Raw genomic sequence first — 20,715 nt, 5'->3', positions numbered from 1 at the left:
TTTTCTTTATCAAATCTGATTTAATTTCAAACATTGGAAAACGAAATCATGAATCAGATTGAAATAACTAAAAGTAAAAATATATCAAATATATATTTTAAAAGAAAATAAAATTTGTTTCATTTCTTTTTCAATATTATACACCAAAGAGAATATGGGACTTCAATTCAATAATCTTTTGATAATGTATGAGCGGTTCAAATTCAAGATTCTTGGCCTTTACATTTTTGCAGATTTATTCTTACTTTTTTTAAAAAAAATCCTTTAAACAAAACAAAGGGAACAGATTCACTTGAAACAATCATCCATGAGCAAATAATTTTTAAATGAAATAAAATAATAAAAAGTAAACTAATGAAGCCCTATAAAAACCAACGCTGAAACATTAACCTTTTGAATAGTTTGTGAAATTGAAAAATGGGATCTGGGTGGTCGGAAGAGCAGCCCCAGGCTGCACAGCCACCGCAGCAGCCAGCCACGGTTAGCGCCGCCTTAAGAAGCAACGAGCACGACAGCGGCAACTCGAGTAATAATCATTTCAAGGAAGAAAAAGAGAAGATGGTGAAAGGTAAATTAGGAGAAGTAAAGCTTGGCCATGGCTTTGAAGATATTTTGAAAGATGCAGACTTGCCAGTGGATAGGTCCTCCTTGGATAAGCTTCATGAACAACTCTATGCTGGGATCTTCTTGAACAAACGAACTAAGGCAAGTGTAACAATCTACTTATTTATTCCTCAATAATTAGACTATACCTAATTCAATGCTCCCGTTTCATTACACACTAAAACAAATTAAAAATCATTTTAAAAATAGATGTAGCTCAGACAGCACCTAAATCTTTTACATATTGATATACTTTCAAGAGTATTATAATAAAATTAGATGTTAACGTCTTTTTGCTAGTTGAGAAAAATATTTGGATGCATCTACCGTCTTTTTGTTTTGTTTTGATTTATTATAGTATGGTTTACAACTGCGTAACAAATAGAGGAAATTATATGTTGGTATTTCACGTCGACTTGTGAAAGTTAACTCAAATATATAAACTCTAAAGTTTTTGAGAATTATAAAAGACCAAATTGAATCTAACCTAAACCCACAAAGATGGATTAAGAGTGTGTTTGGAATATATTTTCGAGTGTTTAATTTAATATTTGACAACGACTCAAAATAGTTTTGCAAGTATATTTTAATAAATTTTTGTCAAAAGCATGTAAATAAAAAGGAGATTTTTGAAAATTACTTTTTTCTCACGTAAATCCAAGTCAGTTATAAATGGAGACTTTCTAAATTATTTGGCCGAAATTGATTCCTTGCTAGAACTATTGCCATAGGGGAGAGGAAGATGATGTCGGAAGAAAAAATGAGAAGAGAGAGAAGATAATTTTTTAAAGTTATTTTCTAATTTAAAATGTCATGACATTATTTAAAATTTTTTTAAAAAATCATATAAACTTATCCAGACTAAGAGAAAAAAATTAATAAATTTGAAGATAAATGCACCTATTTTTCAAAACTTGAAAAGTATAATGAAAATTTTCCTAATTTATTTTACTATATTTATATAAGGGTCTTTTTTTTTAAATATAAAAAAATAAACTAAAATATTAACAAAATATAACAAAATTTTAGAATTATCAATGATAGACGTGGATAGACTTTATCAGTGTCTATTAGTGATATTGACATAAACTGATAGAAATCTATCAGTGTTTATCAACATCAATCATTGATAGTTCTAAAATTTTTCTATATTTTGTAAATATTTTCAACAATTTTACGATTTGAAATAATTTCTTTTTATATAATATAATTTGTTTGGATGAAAGATATTTCATCAGGTTGGCTGCTGAAAAATATATTTGGATCTGCTTCCCCAAAGGCAGAGATATATTTCATTCAATGCAAAAGCTCACTAATTTCATTACTTTGAATGCAGAAATATTGGTTAGATAAGAAGTTGAAGAGTAACTGTTTCATGTTATTTCCAAGAGCTCTCTCAATAACTTGGGCTGAAGAGAATAAGTATTGGAGATGGAAATCCATGGAAGAATCCAGGTATAATATCCAACAAAACTAACATGTTTTTGTTCCTTACAAATTCATTTCCATCTTTTGATAAATGAAAAATAATCTTAATTGAAGAAAAATTAAATTGAGTGACCTTTGAACTCCTGACTTCCTGCTCTTATACTAAGTTAATCCGGTATTCTAAGCTTAATATTTTTATTGATACTTAACATGACCCAATTTTCACTTTAAATTAAAAAAATTTATCATTAAAGTCATAAATGGTAGGGATATCTTTTCCATTCATAAAAAAATAAAAAAATAAAAAACTTACGTACATTCTGAACTGTATTTATTTTTATGCAATCCATCCAAATGTCAAAGTTGTCACCCGATAAAGTTAATATGGATTCTAAAATGACATTTTGATCTGCATCCCTCTTTTTGTAAATGATAGAAATTGCAGTATTGGACATTGTGAGATTATGAAATTGATCTTTTAGATTATTTCCTAAAAAAAAATAAAAATTAAGACAGGAATTATGGTTTTCAAAAAAGTTTTGTTCCCCTATGTTATAGATTTTTCTGTAATAGTAAAATGAATGTTGGGATACTTGTTTTTGGTAAATTATTGACAAACTCAAAAGCTTAAGTCGATAGGTTACGATAAATTAAATTATATCAACACTTTTAACATACTTCCTCACGTGTAGACTTGAATATTTATTGGGAAAAATCAATATTTATAGAAAATTGAGGATGAAATGACATTACAAGCAGAATTTGAACATAGAATTTTCCGTTCTAGTACCATGTTGCATCATTAATGGACCTAAAAGCTTAAGTTTTTGGGTTGACTTCCGATTTAACATGTTTTTTTTTAAAAAAAAAAAATGTTTGTCTATCTTTTAAATAATTAAAGATTTTTTCCCCTAGAAAATCATGAAATTGTGAGGACATAAGAATCATTAAAAATTAGAAAAAAACAATTTCAAAAGGGTAATTTTTTAAAATGGCAAAACTGTTTAAAATATTTTCAAGTATAGCAAAATGTCACTGTGTACCAGTAATAGATTGTGATAGACTACGATACACTGCGATAGACTTCTATCACTGAGTAATAGACAGTGATCGGCTTCTATCGCAGTCTATCGTGGTCTATCACTGGCAGATTGTGAGATTTAGCTATATTTGTAAATAAATTGGCTAATTTATTTAAAAACAATCCCTGACAAAGCTACATTTTTTCGGATGATCCAAATGTTAATTAATGGCAACTTCTACAAGATAATTAAAATAAAACGAAGTAGAATATTGGAAATGAACAATGGTATACAGTACTCTTGTCTACATTAATTTTTTTTTTTTTTTAAAAAAAAAAGAAAACAAAATTCCATGTGCATTTTAGTTTGAAAAATCATAGAAAATGTATAGATACAAAAAGGAGCCAAATATTTCCAACAAAAAAAATAAATCATCATTTCTTGATCTCTATCACCATGATATATCTAAAACTCGCAGTAATACTATCGAAGTCATCGAGCTTTTGAACGTATGTTGGCTTGAAATCCATGGAAAGATGAAGACATGTGAGCTCTCACCCGGAATTTTGTATGAAGCCGCGTTTGAGGTAATGATCAAAGAGCCAGCCTACGGATGGGATATTCCAGTCAACATTAGGCTTAAGAAGCCAGATGGGAGCAAGCAAGAGCGTAAAGAGAATTTAGAACAAAGGCCTCGAGGGCAGTGGGTTGAGATTCCGATCTGCGATTTTGTCGTCCATGATCACGAGAGAGGTGGTGAGATCGAGTTCAGCATGTATGAATATGAAGGAGGGATGTGGAAGAAAGGGATGCTCCTAAAAGGTGTTGTGATTCGATCAAAGGGGTCCATTTGAAAAATACTCGCTACTCCCAAATTCAAAGGACCTGTAATTTAGCTAAAGGAATGAGTGTGGCACATAAAGTTTTGGAAATGATAAAATGCAAATGGATAAAGTCATAGCGTTTGAAAAGATAAGTATAGCTTTCTTGTAACGAACCCAACTTCTTTTTAAATAATTGATTGTGCTTGTTACTCATGCATACTAAGAGTCTAAGACCAAAAATATTCAAATTTACTAAAATTCTAAATTTGAGGACCAGCAACACTTTAATTAATTATTAGAAAACATGAAAGTAAATTATTTTTTGGGTATCCAATCAAGTGTTAGATGTAATTTGTAATGTTCAATTAGGTCAACAACTAAGATTCTCTGGAGAAATCTATTGACGCCTATAAATAGAGAGGTTCTCCATCCCTTGTAAGAGAGTAACAAAGAAAGCTCCAATTGAGTCTAAGTGCTAAACCACTCAATATAACCTGTTTCTCCATAATTCTCTATCCATTTAAAACTCTAGCCTAATTTTTCATCATTACCTCCACCATGGACAACATGTAGAACTAAATATATAGCACTAAAACCAAATAAAGAAGTACTAAAACAAATAAAAAAAACAAACAAAATTCTATGAGGAGGATACGGTAGGACATGGTGAAGGTCCATGAACAAAAATGGGGATCAGACCCAAATCTCAATTTTACAAAACTCATAATTTTTACAAAGTTTTAATGCAACAAAGTAAATTACAACATGCTAAATAAAAAAGAGAAAAGAGAATTATGGAACCCTTACCTTTGAAGAACTCTTCTTCTTCAAAAAAAAAAAAAAAAATATCCTTCTTCAAAATCATCATGTATAAAACAATCTCCAAATGACCACCACCACGAATGAGTCATCTGTATTCTTTAGGATGAGAATCACAAGAGTTTTGTGGGCTTTATGATTTTTTGAGAGGGAAAGAAGAATTGAAAATTGAGAGAGGAAAAAGGAGATTGAAAAACTGGGAATATTTATGAGAACAATTTGTATCACCCCTCTCCTCTGTCAAACGAAGAAGAAGATCAAACTCTTCCAACCACCCACTCACAACCTAAAGAGAAGAGAGAATTAAGGGGAGGGGAGTTATTTCCCTCCGACTTAAAATCAAAATTAATTAATTCAAAAACTAATTAATTTTAATTATATATATATGTATATATAATAACTAACTTATTAAATATAAATATAAAACTACGTGTTATATAATATATAACATATAACCTATGGTTTAATATTGTATCATACACAATATAACCTATAGTTTTAATTCTCTCATTTATGACATTTAATATAAATCTCATTGACATTAAATTCAATTATATGAATCCAATTCATATAATTAATATTTGAATCATATTCAAATATTTATTTCCTCTCAAATAAACCTTATATTATATTGTATCAAATACATTATAGTAATTATACAATATATAACTAAATTAAATTAATTACATCACATATAATTAGTTCCCATAATTAATTTGAAAAATTCAAATTAATCCAAAATTGATTCTTATTTAATCTCCGTTGAGCTACAGAGGGGACCTCATAGACCTGTAGATTGAAGCTTCAATGGTACTTGAGTAATTAATTACCTGTAGATTAAAGCTTCAATGGTACTTGAATAATTAATTAAACTCTTTTAATTAAATTACTCAACATCCATTGACTGCCGGACTCTCCACCAAAGACCGACAGTTGCACTCTTCGCACTACAGATATATTTCTATGTCCATTGAATATAACTAGTGAATAGTGCGATGACCTTTCATAAATTGCTCATAAGTACAACTCGACAAAAATTATCGTTTTGCCTTTATAGTTACATCTAACTACTTAAGTACCATCAATCCCTTTAATGAACAATAAGTCATAGTCCAACTATAACCAAAACCCTCTCGGGCCAGAAGAGGTTGTGGCGCCACATTGTTCAAGCCCCGAAATCAGTCCTTGAGAGAGCAATTTATCTACTTACCCCAATCTCGGGGAGGAGTAAATTTCATCTTGTGTAGCTATATTCCTAACTCCTCAATCAGACGAACTGCAACATAGTAGACTTGTTGGGTCAGCGATCTGGCCACTCTCATCCATATAAATCAAAAGATCGCCTTGATATGCAGAAGTTTACAACTCACTAAGGATTCAGGTCATGTCACCTATGGTCATCCTGGTGAAATGTAAGTCTCTTTTATGAACGACATTATATAATGAGACTAATCATTCCGTGTCCGGTCTTAAACAAACTTCTTTGTATAGAATACTCTCACTCACATATCTTCACATGAATTATCATAATCAAATCATTTGTAGCACTTTACAACAATTGTGACATCTACAAAGCGGATCGTACTCGTAGTGTCACTAGGATAAGATATCCAGTCTTATACATCCGCTACAGACAATTTAGGTTATCACTTAAACATGATTCACCTGTACGTCTTTAAGCTATAGAAGATAACCTTGGATGTTAGTTTATTGGTTTGTGGGTTTAGTGCTACTAAATGTCAAATAAAACATCTCATATTTTATTAAATAAATAAAATGTTTGTACACTACAATTACAAACTACAGGACCCTACGAGATTTAGGACATCAACCCCAACAATCTCCCACTTGCCTAAAGCTAGTGGAGTGTACAATATACAAGTACACAGATAGCTCTAAAGAAAACTATTATTCCTAGCTTAATTCAAGCTCATTATTGGATTTTACATGTTTATTTTCCTATTTTGTAGGTACTAAGCAAACAAGAGGTAGAATTGGTGATTTGGAGTTGATCGAGGTTAATTTGAAGCAGATTGGAGTTGATTTGAGCATCCAGGCTTCAAAGGGGTCAAAAAGACCAAAATGCCCCTACTTCAGTGTCACAATGCTCACCTTATACGAAGCCTCGACATTCGTTTGACGCTGTAAGGCAATAGCCTGATGTGCAGGGGAGCATTGCAATGCTACTTCCAGTGTTGCAACGCTCCGATTTGGCAGCAACACCTAACACTCGTTGCCTTTCTTTTGTTGATCATTGCAACGCTGCAGTAATTTCTATAAATTCTTCCCTTCATCTTTACATCAAAAGGATACTAACTTTTGGGGCTGAACTGATGGAGGCTGAGGTTAAGCTTTAATCTTCTTTTGTTCCCTTCAGATTTTAGTATCTTTAGGTTAGTTTTTCTTTTTGTTTTAGGTTGTAATCAACGGATTGGATGTGTATCTCGTATTTGTTTATGAATTAAGAGGTAACTTCTATCTAATTTCTTTGAGCAAGAGACCTATGTTTAATTTCTTAAATGATTTTTAGTTAATTTAACTGAATTGTTGTGAACTCTTTGGGATGATTTGATTGAATCTTAATGGTATTTTTATAAATTGATCTGATAAATTAGTTTCTTGAAATTCTTGTTTGCAAAATCGTCATAGCTTATGCATAAATTGATTGATTTAGTTGTGCATACTAGGATAAAATGTGTAAAGTCTAGACTTTTTCTAACCAAACTCATGTATGCCCAGATTTAATCTTTCCAAATATATCATGCTATAAAATATGACTTTTCCTGTGAACCCTGAATCCTAATTTCTCTACTTGAGTATATTCCCTACTAAGACTAGTGTGATGAGTAGGTTGATGTGGAAACCAGTGTGGAATAGTAGAGGAAAAAGTGGAGATTTGAAGGAAAGAGGAAATTTGGAAGTTTAACTCTTGGGGAAAATTTGGAAAATTTTGTTAAGTATAGAATTTTGTGTGGGATGCGTTGGAAGGGACCAATGCATTAGAAAGGTGTGTTGGATGATGGATGTGTTGGATGCGTTGGATGATGGATGCGTTGGTGAAGGAAGAAAATTGAAGTGAGGCATTGGGATGGCACGAGGGCTGGAGGGTGGTATGCGTCGAGCAGCCTCGACCAGCGCCCATGCAATGCGTCGAGCAGCCTCGGCCAGCACCCTTGCAATGCGTCGAACAGCCTCGGCCAGACGCCCCTGCCATGTATCGAGCAGCCATACGTTGAGCACCCTGTCGAGCGGCCACGCCCATGCGGTGAGCGCTTTGCCTAGCAGCCATGCCGTGCGTCGAGGTACTCTGCCATGTAGCCAAGCATGCAGCCCATTTGGCCAAGCACGCCCTTGCGGTCGAGTGAGCAAGCGATGGCCAACATACGCCGCACGCCCATGCGTCGAAGCAGCACACCAATGCGCCGAAGCACCTGGCCAAGCATCAAAGCGCCGTGCGCAGCCCATGCTGCCAAGCACGCCTAATGCGTCGAGCGACCAGCGTGCCCATGCATCGAGCGACCAGCCTATGCAGCACGTCTATGCGTTGGTGATGGTTAGCTCTTGCGATGGCTAAGTTGAATTGTGATGGTAGTGATTTGGGTTGCTATGCGTTGATGATAGACTATGTGTTGAGTATGGATTATGTGTTGAACATCCAAGAGTTGGACGCATACAAGGGATGAGATCAGCAGGAGAACATCATCAAAACCATGTGTCTTCTTAGGAGGAAAGCCTTAAGCCTTAAGAATTTGAGGTGGTGGCATCAGATTGGAGGCTCATGCATTGGCAACGTGGGAGGAAGACACTTAGCTTGCGATGATCACAGCATTGCGTTGATGGGGTGAGAAGGAGACACTTGGCCATGCAGCCAAGTAGCTGGTGTCAACTCTGGAGAAGGTTTAGACGCCTATAAATAGGGCCAAAAGACTTCATTTTTAGTTCACAATTCAGAAATACCGTAAAAAGAGTGGGAAAGTTGAGCAAACCTTGTGTTGGAGCCAAATCCATGCGTTAGTCATAGAGGACGCATTGGACAGTAAGGTCTGAAGAGGATGCATCAACTTGGGACGAGGAGTTCTCCCAATTTACTCGTGCGTTTAGAGTGATTTTAAAGCCACCTGAAAGCTCTGAAAGTCTAGTTTTTAGGATAGGGCGGAAGAAAAGCTCGAACGGGCTGAAAACTAAGAAGAAGACAGGAGGGTCAGGTTGTCGGATCTGTTTGGGCCAGTGTTGAAGATTTTGTGATTCCGGCCAAACCACGAGAGGTTCTGAGCCCAAATCTTAAGGTAAGCTTCCTGAGACATTTTAGAATATGTTTGTAGAAGGCATTATCTCAAAATAAGATTTAGAACTATAAATAATGTGAGCTGAAAGTTGAATTTGGATTCTAGGGGTGAAAAGGGAGCCCGAGGTAGAAAAGGGAGCTACTAGAGTGAAAAGCTCCTAAGCAATCAAGGTAAGTGGCTAAAACGTTTTGACTAAAACATTTGATTAAAATGTTTGATTACAACGTATTATAGAAAGCATGTTTTAAAGAAGATTATTCTCATGCCAGCTAGTTTTACAAAGTGAATTCCAAGCAAACCATGAGTTATGTTTTAAACGCATGCATGTGTGAGAAATTGTTGAAAAGCGATTTATATGTGTTAGATATACTCAGCATGCGTTAGTACCTTTAAAGCCATGTTTTTATATATGTTATACTTTACATGTTGTAAAGAGAAAGTCATTTATGACTAGTTTTATTTAAAACGCGATACCGAAGGACATTTGAGAAGGTATCCGCCCAACTAGATACTGAAGGACATTTGAGAAGGTATCTATTGGTATTGAACGACGTTTGAGAAGGTACCAAACCAACAAGATACTGAAGGATGTTTGAGAAGGTATCTGAACAAAAGTACCTAAGGTATGACGGTACTTAATATGGCCATGTGCTCGTAGGTAGTTAGAGTTAAAGATTGAGCAAAAGAGTTCTTTCTTGACTAACAGTTGGTGTTGGGATTGTTTTATCCACAGTAAGGGTTATTCTCAACTGAGAAATAGTTTTACTGTTTTATGATTAAAACAACTTTATATGTTCTATGCTTGGAAAATGTTTATACTGCAGTACAAGTACTATAGAAGCTTATATTTCAGTTAAACTCTTTATTGAGATTTTGCATGAGAATCAATTATCTTTCTTAAGTCACTCACTGGGCACAAGCTCACCCCGTTTTCAAATGTTTTCTTCCCCCCTCCCCCCCCTCCCCCCACACAGGTAGCGGTCAAATCCTTTGAAGATAGCTCTGCATCTGCTCTGCCACTAAAGGAATAAGAGATTTGTAACCCGTCAGTTTAGGTGGTTACTATTAATATTGTACACATGTTACTTTTGTTCAAATAGGGACTAGGGTTTTTTGGGTTTTGAGACTTGTGAATCTAATGTTGTAATGACTCTAAATATGTTATGTTTTTGAATTAATAAATTTTGGTCTAAAGACATTCCATTGTGTATAAGTTATATTTTGGTATCAGAGTTATTCCTTAAGAGTTATTAGGCAGTAAGTGTCAGCCAAAGGATTGATAACTACTGCAGTCATGCCCTTCTCTAGGCTAAGAGGGTGGTCTGGGGCAGGGTGTGACATTTTCGACTTGTAGTATGTCTCAACAATTGAACCCTTTCGTAATGCAATTCAATTTTAACTTGTATGTCGCTAAGAAAAAAGAGTTGTAAATTGAAATATGGCTGATTCGGTTTAATATCGAATTTGGCTATTTTGGCTATTAGATTCTCTAATAGGTTGAGGGGTTGACAGATTCAGTGTAATTAGTTGGTGCCTAATGAATTAAATTGCATAAGAAACTTTCTCTTGCTCTAGAAATTAGATAGACTTCTATTCTTGATTATATTTACCTTTTTATTTTAATTTCACGCATTTATCTCATCCGCAACACCCCCCCGCCCCACATACCATTCCAGTAAGAAAATTAATTTTCCAAAACAAATTACGCTTTCCTTTGGATCGACTCAGACTTACCACTGTTGCTACATCTTTGTAGAGATAGGAGTAGTTGGGTATTTACAATATTTCTTTTAATCAAGTTTAAGGTTTAATAACAACATAGGTCTCAAGCCTGTAAAAAATGGCACTATTGCTAGGGAAGCCATTAACGTTTCATTAGTTAAATTTCTAGTTAGAGTATTCCTTTGCTTTTTATTTGTTTTCCCTTTTGTGTCAGTTTTTAAGCATAGACAAATATCATCAACAAGGATGGGAACAATCGAGTGGAGCATCTCAACTTAGTGATGAGTTTCATGACTTCCGAGATCAACTTGCTAAGTTAACTTCTTTGATTAGTCAGTTGGTTGCAGGTAACCCGCAGTAGGTGCAAACATGTAGGATTGATCACCCTGAGTAGGCATGTCCAAGTTTGCAGTGGGATCCTATGCCACGAGACTACTCCATGGAAGGGTATCCTAGTTATATGGATGGCGATTTTCATCGGCCTAGATAGGAGGAGCCTTATGACTATGGAAACCTAGGATGGGACCAATTCCACTATAATTCACACCCTGCCACATCTGACATCGTGATGCATGCTCACACCGCCGACTCAGGTATGTCATTAGAAGATGTGATTAGACAAATTGCTATTAACAATATTGTTTTTAGCAGGAAATCCGCGACCTCGAGGAGAGCTTTAGTCTTCAGACTGAGGTTGGAACTGATCTTCAGAATTCGAGAGACTCAGTCACCCAATCTTCTGATTCAGTTTAGAGAGGATGGGAACCCCCGTTACATACATCTTATGATATCACCGAGGCGTGCAAAGATGAGGTAATCCATGTCGACAATGAGAATGAGTTGGAGGATAGCAAGCCATGTTTAGAACTAGTTTGTGAGGACTATGGAGAATCTGAGCCTAAATTCGTCGATTTCAAGATGATAGAGTTAGAGATTGAAAAACCTCGCCCTATTCTGTCGTCTGATATATCGTATATTTTTTTTTTTAGTTTTGTTCTTCTTGTTCTCAAGAGTAAGTTGAGTAAGTTGAGTCAGAGTCTTTATCTTCAGTTGACTCAGTCCTTGAGTCTTTTGATTTTTCTTTTTCCTTTCTTTTCAATCAAAATTAAAAATCTAAAATTCGACCTGTCTGGTTCTCCTCAAAAGATGAAGAGCCTTATAGCCTTACTGGGCTATATTGACTCATCCAAGAAGGGACCAAAGAAATACGAGAATTTCTTTGTGTCGTGACAGGGGACAAGTCATGTCAAGCAATCGACGTTAAAAATTTGCCCTTCGTGGAGGGAGTCAGGTGAAAAATTTATTGCTTTCTTTATTTGTTTTCTAGATTAGCCTTCTTTTTGTTTTTGTTTTGTAGGGACAACCTAGAAGAGAGGAGCATCTTTTTTAGAGGTGAGCTATTACCACCACCATCCCATGTGCAACTATGTTGTCAGGGGAAGTTTTCTATTCCCTTGAACTTTTTCTTTTTTTTAGCTATATTTGAGATACATTGGGGACAATGTACCATTTTAAAGTTGGGGATGGGGTACCTATTGGGTAGTTTTTATTTTAGCTTGGGGTCCTTGTGTTGTGTTTTATATCCTAAAACTCGTGGTTTGTAAACAATAAAACTTATTTTGAAAATTCAATAAGTTGTTATTGAATATATGAATTACTTATTTCGTTTTAGGAATAAATCCAATAAACTAAAAAGATCCATGACTATTACATGAGTACTTGAACTTTATGTGGAGACGTAAAAGTGGATCAAGTTTGAGTAAATAGTCAAAATAGTCTATAGTATATGAATAAGGTTGGGCGCCTTATTCTGGTAACATTATCGGATGTGGCCCACTCTGTAGTTGTTACAAGGAGTTGTAAAGTGCTACAGACGATGTGATCCTAATTCCTACATATTATGCATGAGGAGTGGGGGCATCCTATGCAATGGGTTTGTATAAGATCGGACCACGAAATTAGTCACTTTTACTTTATAACGTTATTTACTATTTAAGATTGACTATTTCAAAGCGATGACCTAGGTAACTTGTCCTTAATCCTGAGCTAACTATGAACTCCTGTTTATTCGGGATTATCCTTAGATTTTCATAGGTGAGGGTTGGCTCAACAGTGCCGGCTCAATAAACCTCCATTTCAGGGGTAAGAATGGGTAGATAACTGGGGACATAGGGTGCAAGATGGAATTCATTTCTACCCGCTTTCAGAGATAGTTGAGAGGTTGCTCCCTTAAGTGCTGACTCTGGATCTTGAACAAAGGGCCCCACCTACTCATTAGCCCGAGAGGGACTCAGTTTGTTGATTGAATCACAAACCAATTGTTCATTAGAGGATCAGTGGCACTTAAAGAATACGAGATAATCTCAGAGATAAAACAACCATTTGACCCAGCCGTTATTACGAATAACCTGTGAAAGGTTAACTTACTAATCATGGTTATATTGAGTGGACATAATATATCTACAGTGAGGAGAGTGCAACTCTGAGCTTTAGTGGAGTGACCCAGTAGTTAACGAATGAGGGTTAATTCGGTATAAAGAGTTTAGCCAATCAATCTCATGATCTGTAGGTCCATGAGGTATCCCTACTAACTTGTAAATGGATTAGCCTTAGAGTAGCTTGATAAATTAATTTGAAACATTCAAATTAGAAATAAGGGAATTAGTAATTATATGTGATATAATTACACGTTTAATTTTGGAATTAAATGAAATTGGAGAATCAATTAATATTTAAATATGATGTAAATATTAAATTCATGAATAGGAATTCATGATGGTGGAATTAGTGTCAAATTAATTTAATATTTGGTATTAAATTAATTAGAATTAATTAAATTATTTATTTATTATTAATTTTATTAGAAAATTAATTAATTAATTGATTTTGTAAGATTAATAAAGTTTTCATTTTTGATAATTTATTTTGGAAATCAATATAATAAAACAAAATTGAAAACATGAAAATGGAAAAAGTGGGAGATCTCCACTTTCTATCCTAGTAGCTCACTCATTTTCCACAAATTTCTTGAGTCAATCTTCAAGCATGAGCTGCTCTTCATGTAGCAATCTATTTTGCATGATTGTCTTGCAATAAATAGAGAAGATTGAGCTGAGAATTGAGCATGCGAAACTGATGCAACATATGAGTTTTTGCTGAAAAACTTTATGGTTGAAGAAGGTCTTCTTCCTTGGTGCAGTAGTGTCTTCTTCTCCAAATTCCCTTTATTCAAACTTATTTTAAGCAACTCAATCTAAGGCACCAAGAGAATAGTAGGGAAGACCTTGAGGTGGTTCACAAGTAGATTTGGATAAGACTTGCAGCTGGAATCGAGATTCAAGTGGTTCTACCAAGATATGTTATGAAACCCTCTTATTAGTTGATTAGCACGCTTAATCTATGCCAAAATTAATGAATTAGAATGCTTTTAATCCGTTGTACTTTCGCTGCGTGCTCTCTGGTTTTAACACCTTGAGCGCTATGCTTGAACTATGATGTGTGCTTTAATTGCTTTGCCAGCTTGTTTGCTTCGTTGTTATCATGATAGTTTATCACGCACTCTTCCTATAATAAAATTTGTATGAAAGAACCTTAGCAAAGCATGATCATGATTTTAGCCCAATTTTTAAAAAAATTCTTTTCTCTCATGTATCTTTAAGTCATTGTTTTGTGAAATTAAAGCCTTGCATGCTTAAAATTGGATTATCTGGTTTATACTTCTGTTGTCACCCCGGAAGGTCCACCTTTGACTTAGGAGTAACCACACTTATTTTAGAGAAAAAATAGACAAAGTGGATAAAATACGGCCTACTGTGAACTTAAAAAAAAAAAAAAGAAAAAGAAAAATGATTTTAATTCTGAAAAAAAATATAATAAAAATAAATTGTGTATGTGTGCATAGATAGAGATGAAAAGAGCTACCTCTGTTGTGTCTAGTTAGGGCCCCGTGAGAAAAGAGTGGATAGGTTCCCGGGGGTTGGGTGTGAAAGCTAGCCCTCTAGGTAAAATAAATGACCTTTATGTTTTTTTTTTTTTTTTTTTTTTGTGTGTGTGTGTGTGTGTTAAGATACCCTTATCTAGGTGTTGCCCTCTTTCTTGCAAGTGTGGTATGTCCAAGATTGATAACCGAACCAAAGTAAGGGGAAAATGCGAAGAGGACCTTTTAAAACGTTTTCGGGCCATGCAAGCTTAACTAGCAAAACTCTAGGCTCACTCATGCATGAATATATTAAAAACCATTCTTAAACTTGTTCTTCATTGATTGATCATAATTGATTTTCGTTCTTAATTTCAAATTTCATTCAATTTGACTGATGAAACTGGAGTAACAACATTGTGAATTAAGCTAGCATATCTTTGATTGATTTATATTATATTTTGTGTGTTCCTACCTTGCTCGAGATGAGAAAGAAGTAAGGTGGGGGTGTTTTATATCTCTCAAAAAGAGCTATTATTCCTAGCTTAATTCGGGCTTGATATCGGATTTTACGTGTTTATTTCCCCCATTTTGTAGGTAATGAACAACCAAGAGGTAGAATTGACGATTTGGAGCTGATCGGGGTTAATTTGAAGCAAATTGGAGTTGATTTGAGCACTCGAGCTTCAAAGGAATCAAAAAGACCAAAATGCCCCTGCGTCAACATTCCAACGCTTACCTTATACGAAGCCTCAACGCTCGCCTAACGCTACAAGGCAGTAGCCTGATGTGCACGGGAGCATTGCAATGCTACTCCTAGTGTTGCAACGCTCCAAGTTGGTAGCAACGCCACCATTGTGACTTTTCCCTAACGCTCGTGGCCTTTTTTTGTTGAGCGTTACAACGCTGTGGTAATTTCTTTAAATAATTCCCTTCGTCTTTAGGTCAAAAGGATGCTAACTTTTAGGGGCTGAATTGATGGAGGTTGAGGTTAAGCTTCAATCTTTTTCTTTTCCCTTCATATTTTAGTATCTTAAGGTTAGTTTTTCTTTTTTTTTTTGAGTTGTAATCGACGGATTGGACGTCTATTTCGAATTTCTCTATGAATTAAGAGGTAACTCCTATCTTATTTCTTTGAGCAAGTGCCCTACATTTAATTTCTTAAATGATTTCTAGTTAATTTAATTGAATTGCCGTGAACTCTTTGGGATGATTTGATTGAATCTTAATGGAATTTTTATAAATTGATCTGAAAAATTAGTTTATTGAAATTCTTGTTTGCAAAATCGTCATAGCCTATGCATATATTGGTTGATTTAGTTGTGTATATTAGGATCGCATGTGTAAAGTCTAGACTTTTTCTGACCAAACTCGTGTATGCCCTGATTTAATCTTTCCAAATAAATCATGCTATAAGATATGCCTTTTCTGGCTTGTAGTATCTCTCAACAATTGAATCATTTCATAATGCAATTCAATTTTAACTTGTATGTCGTTAAGAAGGAAGACTTGTAAATTGAATTAGGGTTGAATATCGAATTTCGCTATTTGGGATATTATATTCTCTAATAGGTTGAGGGGTTGATAGATTCACTGTAATTATTTGGTGCCTAATGAATGAAAATGCATAGGAAACTCTCTCTCGCTCTAGAGACTCCTATTCTAGATTACATTCACCATTTTATTTTAATTTCTCGCATTTATCTTTTCCACACCAGAACCCCCCATTTCCTACTCTAGTTAGAAAATTAATTTAACGAAACAAATTGCACTTCCTTGTAGATCGACTCTGACTTACCACTGTTGCTACGTCTTTGTAATGATAAGAGTAGTTCGGTATTTATAATATTTCTTTTGATCATGTTTGAGGCTTATTAACAATGTAGGTCTCGGGCCTGTCACACAAAAATCAATAAACTATGGCATAAAATGCACCCAATACAAAATCTCTACTTACATTAGACTATATGTGGCCTGTCCCGTAGACCCATGCTCTACAGGTGACCTCAAACACCTTAGCCGTAAGGGCCTTTGTAATTGGATCTAGAACGTTGTGCTCTGAAGCTATCTATGTGACGATCATGTCCCCTCGATGAACAATCTCTTGGATGAGATGATACTTTCGCTCTATATGCTTTCCATGTTTGTGACTTTGAGGCTCTCGGGAATTAGCCACAACACCATTATTATCACAATAAAGGGTGATAGGCTTTGACATGTTTTGAACCACTTCCAAATCAATTTGGAATTTCCTGACCACACAGCTTCCTTAGCAGCTTCACAAGTCGCTACATACTCATCCTCCATGGTGGAATCAGCAATGCACCCCTGCTTGGTACTTCTCCAGACTACTGCCCCTCTGTTAAGAGTGAACATTGATCCTGATGTGGATTTCCTAGAATCCTTATCGATCTGAAAATTAGAGTTTGTGTATCCCGTAAGGATCAAATCCTTAGAACCATACACAAGCATGTAGTACTTCGTTCTCCATAGATACTTGAGGATATTCTTAATGGCGGTACAATGATCAAATCCTGAATTAGACTGATATCTACTGACTATCCCCACTGCATAGTAACTATTAGATATAGTACATAACATCGCATATATCAGGCTGCCAATAATCGATGCATAGGGATCCGTCTCATTTCCTCAACTTCTTAAGGTGTCTTAGGACACTATTTCTTAGACAATATAACTCCATGCCTGAAAGGTAGTAAACCTCTCTTGGAGTTCTGTATCAAAAAGTTGACAAGCATTTTGTTAATATACGATTCTTGAGACAAAACTGGCGTTTTGTACTTTCAATCTCTAAAGATCTAAATTCCTAGAAAAAAATGCGCCTCTCCCTAATCTTTCATTTGGAATTGGGTCGCTAGCCAATTATTAATTTTCGTCAGTAGAAAAGATATTGAACTATTGATGATCCTCTTGTATACACAAGGCTCATCAACATATTGATCAAAGCCATAAGATTTGATCGTAGTATCAAATCTTATATTTCAAGATCGAGAAGCTTGCTTCAATCCATAGATTGACCGATTAAGCTTGCATTCTTTTTGCTGACCTTGGGTTATGAATACCTCATGTTGCTCTAAATAAATTATCTCCTCAATATTACCATTAAAAAAGACAACCTTGACGTCTATTTGTCATAGCTCATAGTCATAATATGAGGCAACGAATAAGAGGATTCAGATAGACTTTAACATGGCAAAAAGTGAGAATGTCTCCTCATAGTCGACTCCCTCAACTTCAGTATAACCCTTTGCCATAAGTCTAGCCTTGAAGATTTACACCTTCCCATCAACACCTCGTTTTCTCTTGTAGATCCATTTGCAACCTATAGGTTCTACCCCATCAGGTTGATCTACAAGATCCCGAACATAATTGAAGTACATAAACTCCATTTCAAGATCCATACCTTTGATCCACTCATCTTTGTCAACATCCTCCATTGTCTTCTTGTAGGACAATAGATCCTCAAAATCTCTGTCAGCTACTATAGCTAGGATTTCTATTAAACCCATGTAACATACAGGTGGGTTCGCAACCTTCCCACTACTTCGAGGTTCCCTCAACACTTGAGGTGGACATGACCTACTAGATGAACCAACTTCAACAAATCTTGTTGAGGTATGTGGTTTTTCAACAACTCTTGTTGATGGTTCAGTATTTTCCTTGGAAAGTTCATTCAAGACAATCTTACTACGAGGCTTATGCTTCCTAATATTGTCCTCCTCTAGAAATGTAGCGTCTGTAGACATAAAAACTTTATTTTCTTTAGAATTGTGAAAGTAAACACCTCTCGTTTCTTTAAGGTAGTTTACAAATAGGCACAATTTTGAACAAGGTTCCAATTTCTCAGGATTTGCCTCAAGCACATGTGTTGGGCAACCGCAGATTCTAAAATAGCATAAACTACCTTTACGACCATTCCATAATTCCAAAGATGTTTTGGTAACACTCTTGGATGAAACACAGTTCAAAATATATGTTGCAGTTTGTACTACATAACCCCAAAACAAGTATGGTAGAAATGCATAACTCATCATAGACCGAACCATGTCTAACAAGGTTCGATTTCTCCTTTTCGATACACCATTCTGTTGAGGTGTACCAAGTGCTGAGAGTTGGGATACTATTCCATTCTGTGTCAAATAATTTTGAAATGTAAGATCCAAAAACTCTCCACCTCGATTAGACCGAAATGTTTTAATCGTTTTATTTAATGCATTTTCAACTTTAGTCTTAAACTCTTTGAACTTTTCAAAAGATTTTTGCTATTTGATACTAAGTACTTTGTTATTACTATCTTTATTTGATTACCATACAATTTCTATTTGATTTAAGTGGTTTGAGATTGTCAAATCATGTTTATTTATTCACACCGCTGCCTCTCTCTGCTCTTCGCACTCCACTGGAGTAAATAAAAAAAAAAAAATAGCAAATTAATTAAGTTTTGATGCAGATGTGTTTATGAAAGTATATTTGTATTTAGATGTAGATGTGAAAGTAAACTTGGGATTGATGCACAGGTGCGAATGTTATTTATTTATTAATTATTAATTATTTTTATTTTTATTTTTTTTTTTGCTCCTACGATTGGGTTAATATGTAGAAATCATCAGAAAATACCTTTGCATAAATGGCGTGATTTAGGTAAACCCTAAACCCTAAACATTTTTTCCTCTCATATTTTATTTTTGGGAAAATTCCATTTTAATTTTGAATACATAAAGAATAATTAAGTTTTCTAATTTAAAATGGATGGTTGATAGATAGGAAGAGAAAAAAGCAATTGAAGTAAAAAAGAAAACAGAAAAAAACAAAGTAAGAAAAGAAATTCACCCACCTTTCAACGTGGAACAAGCATATGGAATAGAATGAGGGTAAAATGATTATATGAAAAATATAAAAAAAATAAAAAAATAAAAAATTTGTTGTGTCTACAAAATTAAAAAAACCCTAGCTACATTTGTAGTTTTCCTAAATGGTTTTACCACCCATTGCAATTTTCCTAGTTTTAATATACATGAGATGTATGTTTAATAGTATTTATTATATGTTGCATATAGTAGGTCATATAGGTTAAAATCCAACCTTAGTATAAACATATTCATGCATCATATTTAATATAAATGTTATATTATATGATTGCATATGATATAATAAGCATGCACACGCATCATATTTAATACAAATGTTATATTATATAGATGCATATATTAATAAGCATGTCTATTAATGAAAACATGTGAACGTGGTCAAATTATAGTAAATTAAAATGGCTTAAAAAGCCGAGTATCATTCTCAAGGATCAAATTAACAATTAGTACTTATCTATTCAAAATTGTGTCAATTTTAGCTAAGGAAACGAGATCGAGTTGAAGTGATTGCATTGTGAATGCAAAAGAAACATGATAATCAAAGTGTAAATTTCAGAATAAAAGAGTTCTAGGATGTTTATTTTATCACAAACTCCATTTGATAATACTTAAATTAATCATGGAATTATGCATGAACAATATGCCTAAGTCTGGAAATTATGATCCAGATTATTTTCTTTCAAAAACAATATTTTCTCGTGCAATCTTAAATGATAACTAACATCTTGAAATCAAATTAAGAATCATGGCATTAAGTATTGTCATTAACAACTTTTACTATTCCCTTGACAATTTGCAAGAAAGGTTAGTTGCAGTCCAATGTTATAGATTCGATTTAACATGCAATCTATCGAATTGAACATTTAATCTAAAAACTATTGAATGAAAATCAATAAGAATTAAGCATAATAATATTGAAAAGCAGAAGGTTCTACAAATTCTTTGAAATCACTAAGCATTAATCTAAATACATAAGTAAATCGATCAACACCTAAAAACAAGAGATTCTAGCATTCATGGTTCTCAAATACATACTCACATAAAAATTTGATAGAATTAAAGTAGAGAGAAATAAAGAACCAGAAAAGAACACTATCGTGCTACTCCTCCTTTGATGGAACTCGTCAATCTCTTATTGGTCAGCATCTTGGGATGTCAAATGGTCTCCAAAACAATTCTCCACTCTCTAACTTTTCTAGTGCAAAA

The 20,715-nt window shown here is 34.4% G+C and overlaps 1 protein-coding gene across 1 annotated transcript; it reads left to right on the top strand.

Annotated features, from left to right (window-relative positions):
• Positions 1 to 294: 294 nt before the first annotated feature.
• LOC120083437 (lectin-like) lies at positions 295 to 4,094 on the top strand. The gene is made up of 3 exons (XM_039039198.2): positions 295 to 705; positions 1,940 to 2,058; positions 3,532 to 4,094. The coding sequence occupies exons 1-3, from the start codon at positions 418 to 420 to the stop codon at positions 3,905 to 3,907; spliced, it is 783 nt and encodes a 260-aa protein (XP_038895126.1). The 5' UTR covers positions 295 to 417; the 3' UTR covers positions 3,908 to 4,094.
• Positions 4,095 to 20,715: the final 16,621 nt, after the last annotated feature.

This window comes from Benincasa hispida, chromosome 8 (genome assembly GCF_027475165.1).
Source record: "Benincasa hispida cultivar pf3 chromosome 8, pf3_genome.v1.1, whole genome shotgun sequence".
Taxonomy (NCBI): Eukaryota; Viridiplantae; Streptophyta; class Magnoliopsida; order Cucurbitales; family Cucurbitaceae; genus Benincasa; species Benincasa hispida.
The sequence above is the reverse complement of the archived record's forward strand: the minus strand, read 5'-3'. Positions and strand labels throughout refer to the sequence as shown.

Excerpts from the sequence above, each read along its gene's own strand:
- LOC120083437 (XM_039039198.2), top strand. The coding sequence starts at position 418 with ATGGGATCTGGGTGGTCGGAAGAGCAGCCCCAGGCTGCACAGCCACCG. Across the intron at positions 706-1,939 it reads TCTTGAACAAACGAACTAAG|AAATATTGGTTAGATAAGAA; the intron begins GCAAGTGTAACA and ends CTTTGAATGCAG. Across the intron at positions 2,059-3,531 it reads AAATCCATGGAAGAATCCAG|TAATACTATCGAAGTCATCG; the intron begins GTATAATATCCA and ends TAAAACTCGCAG.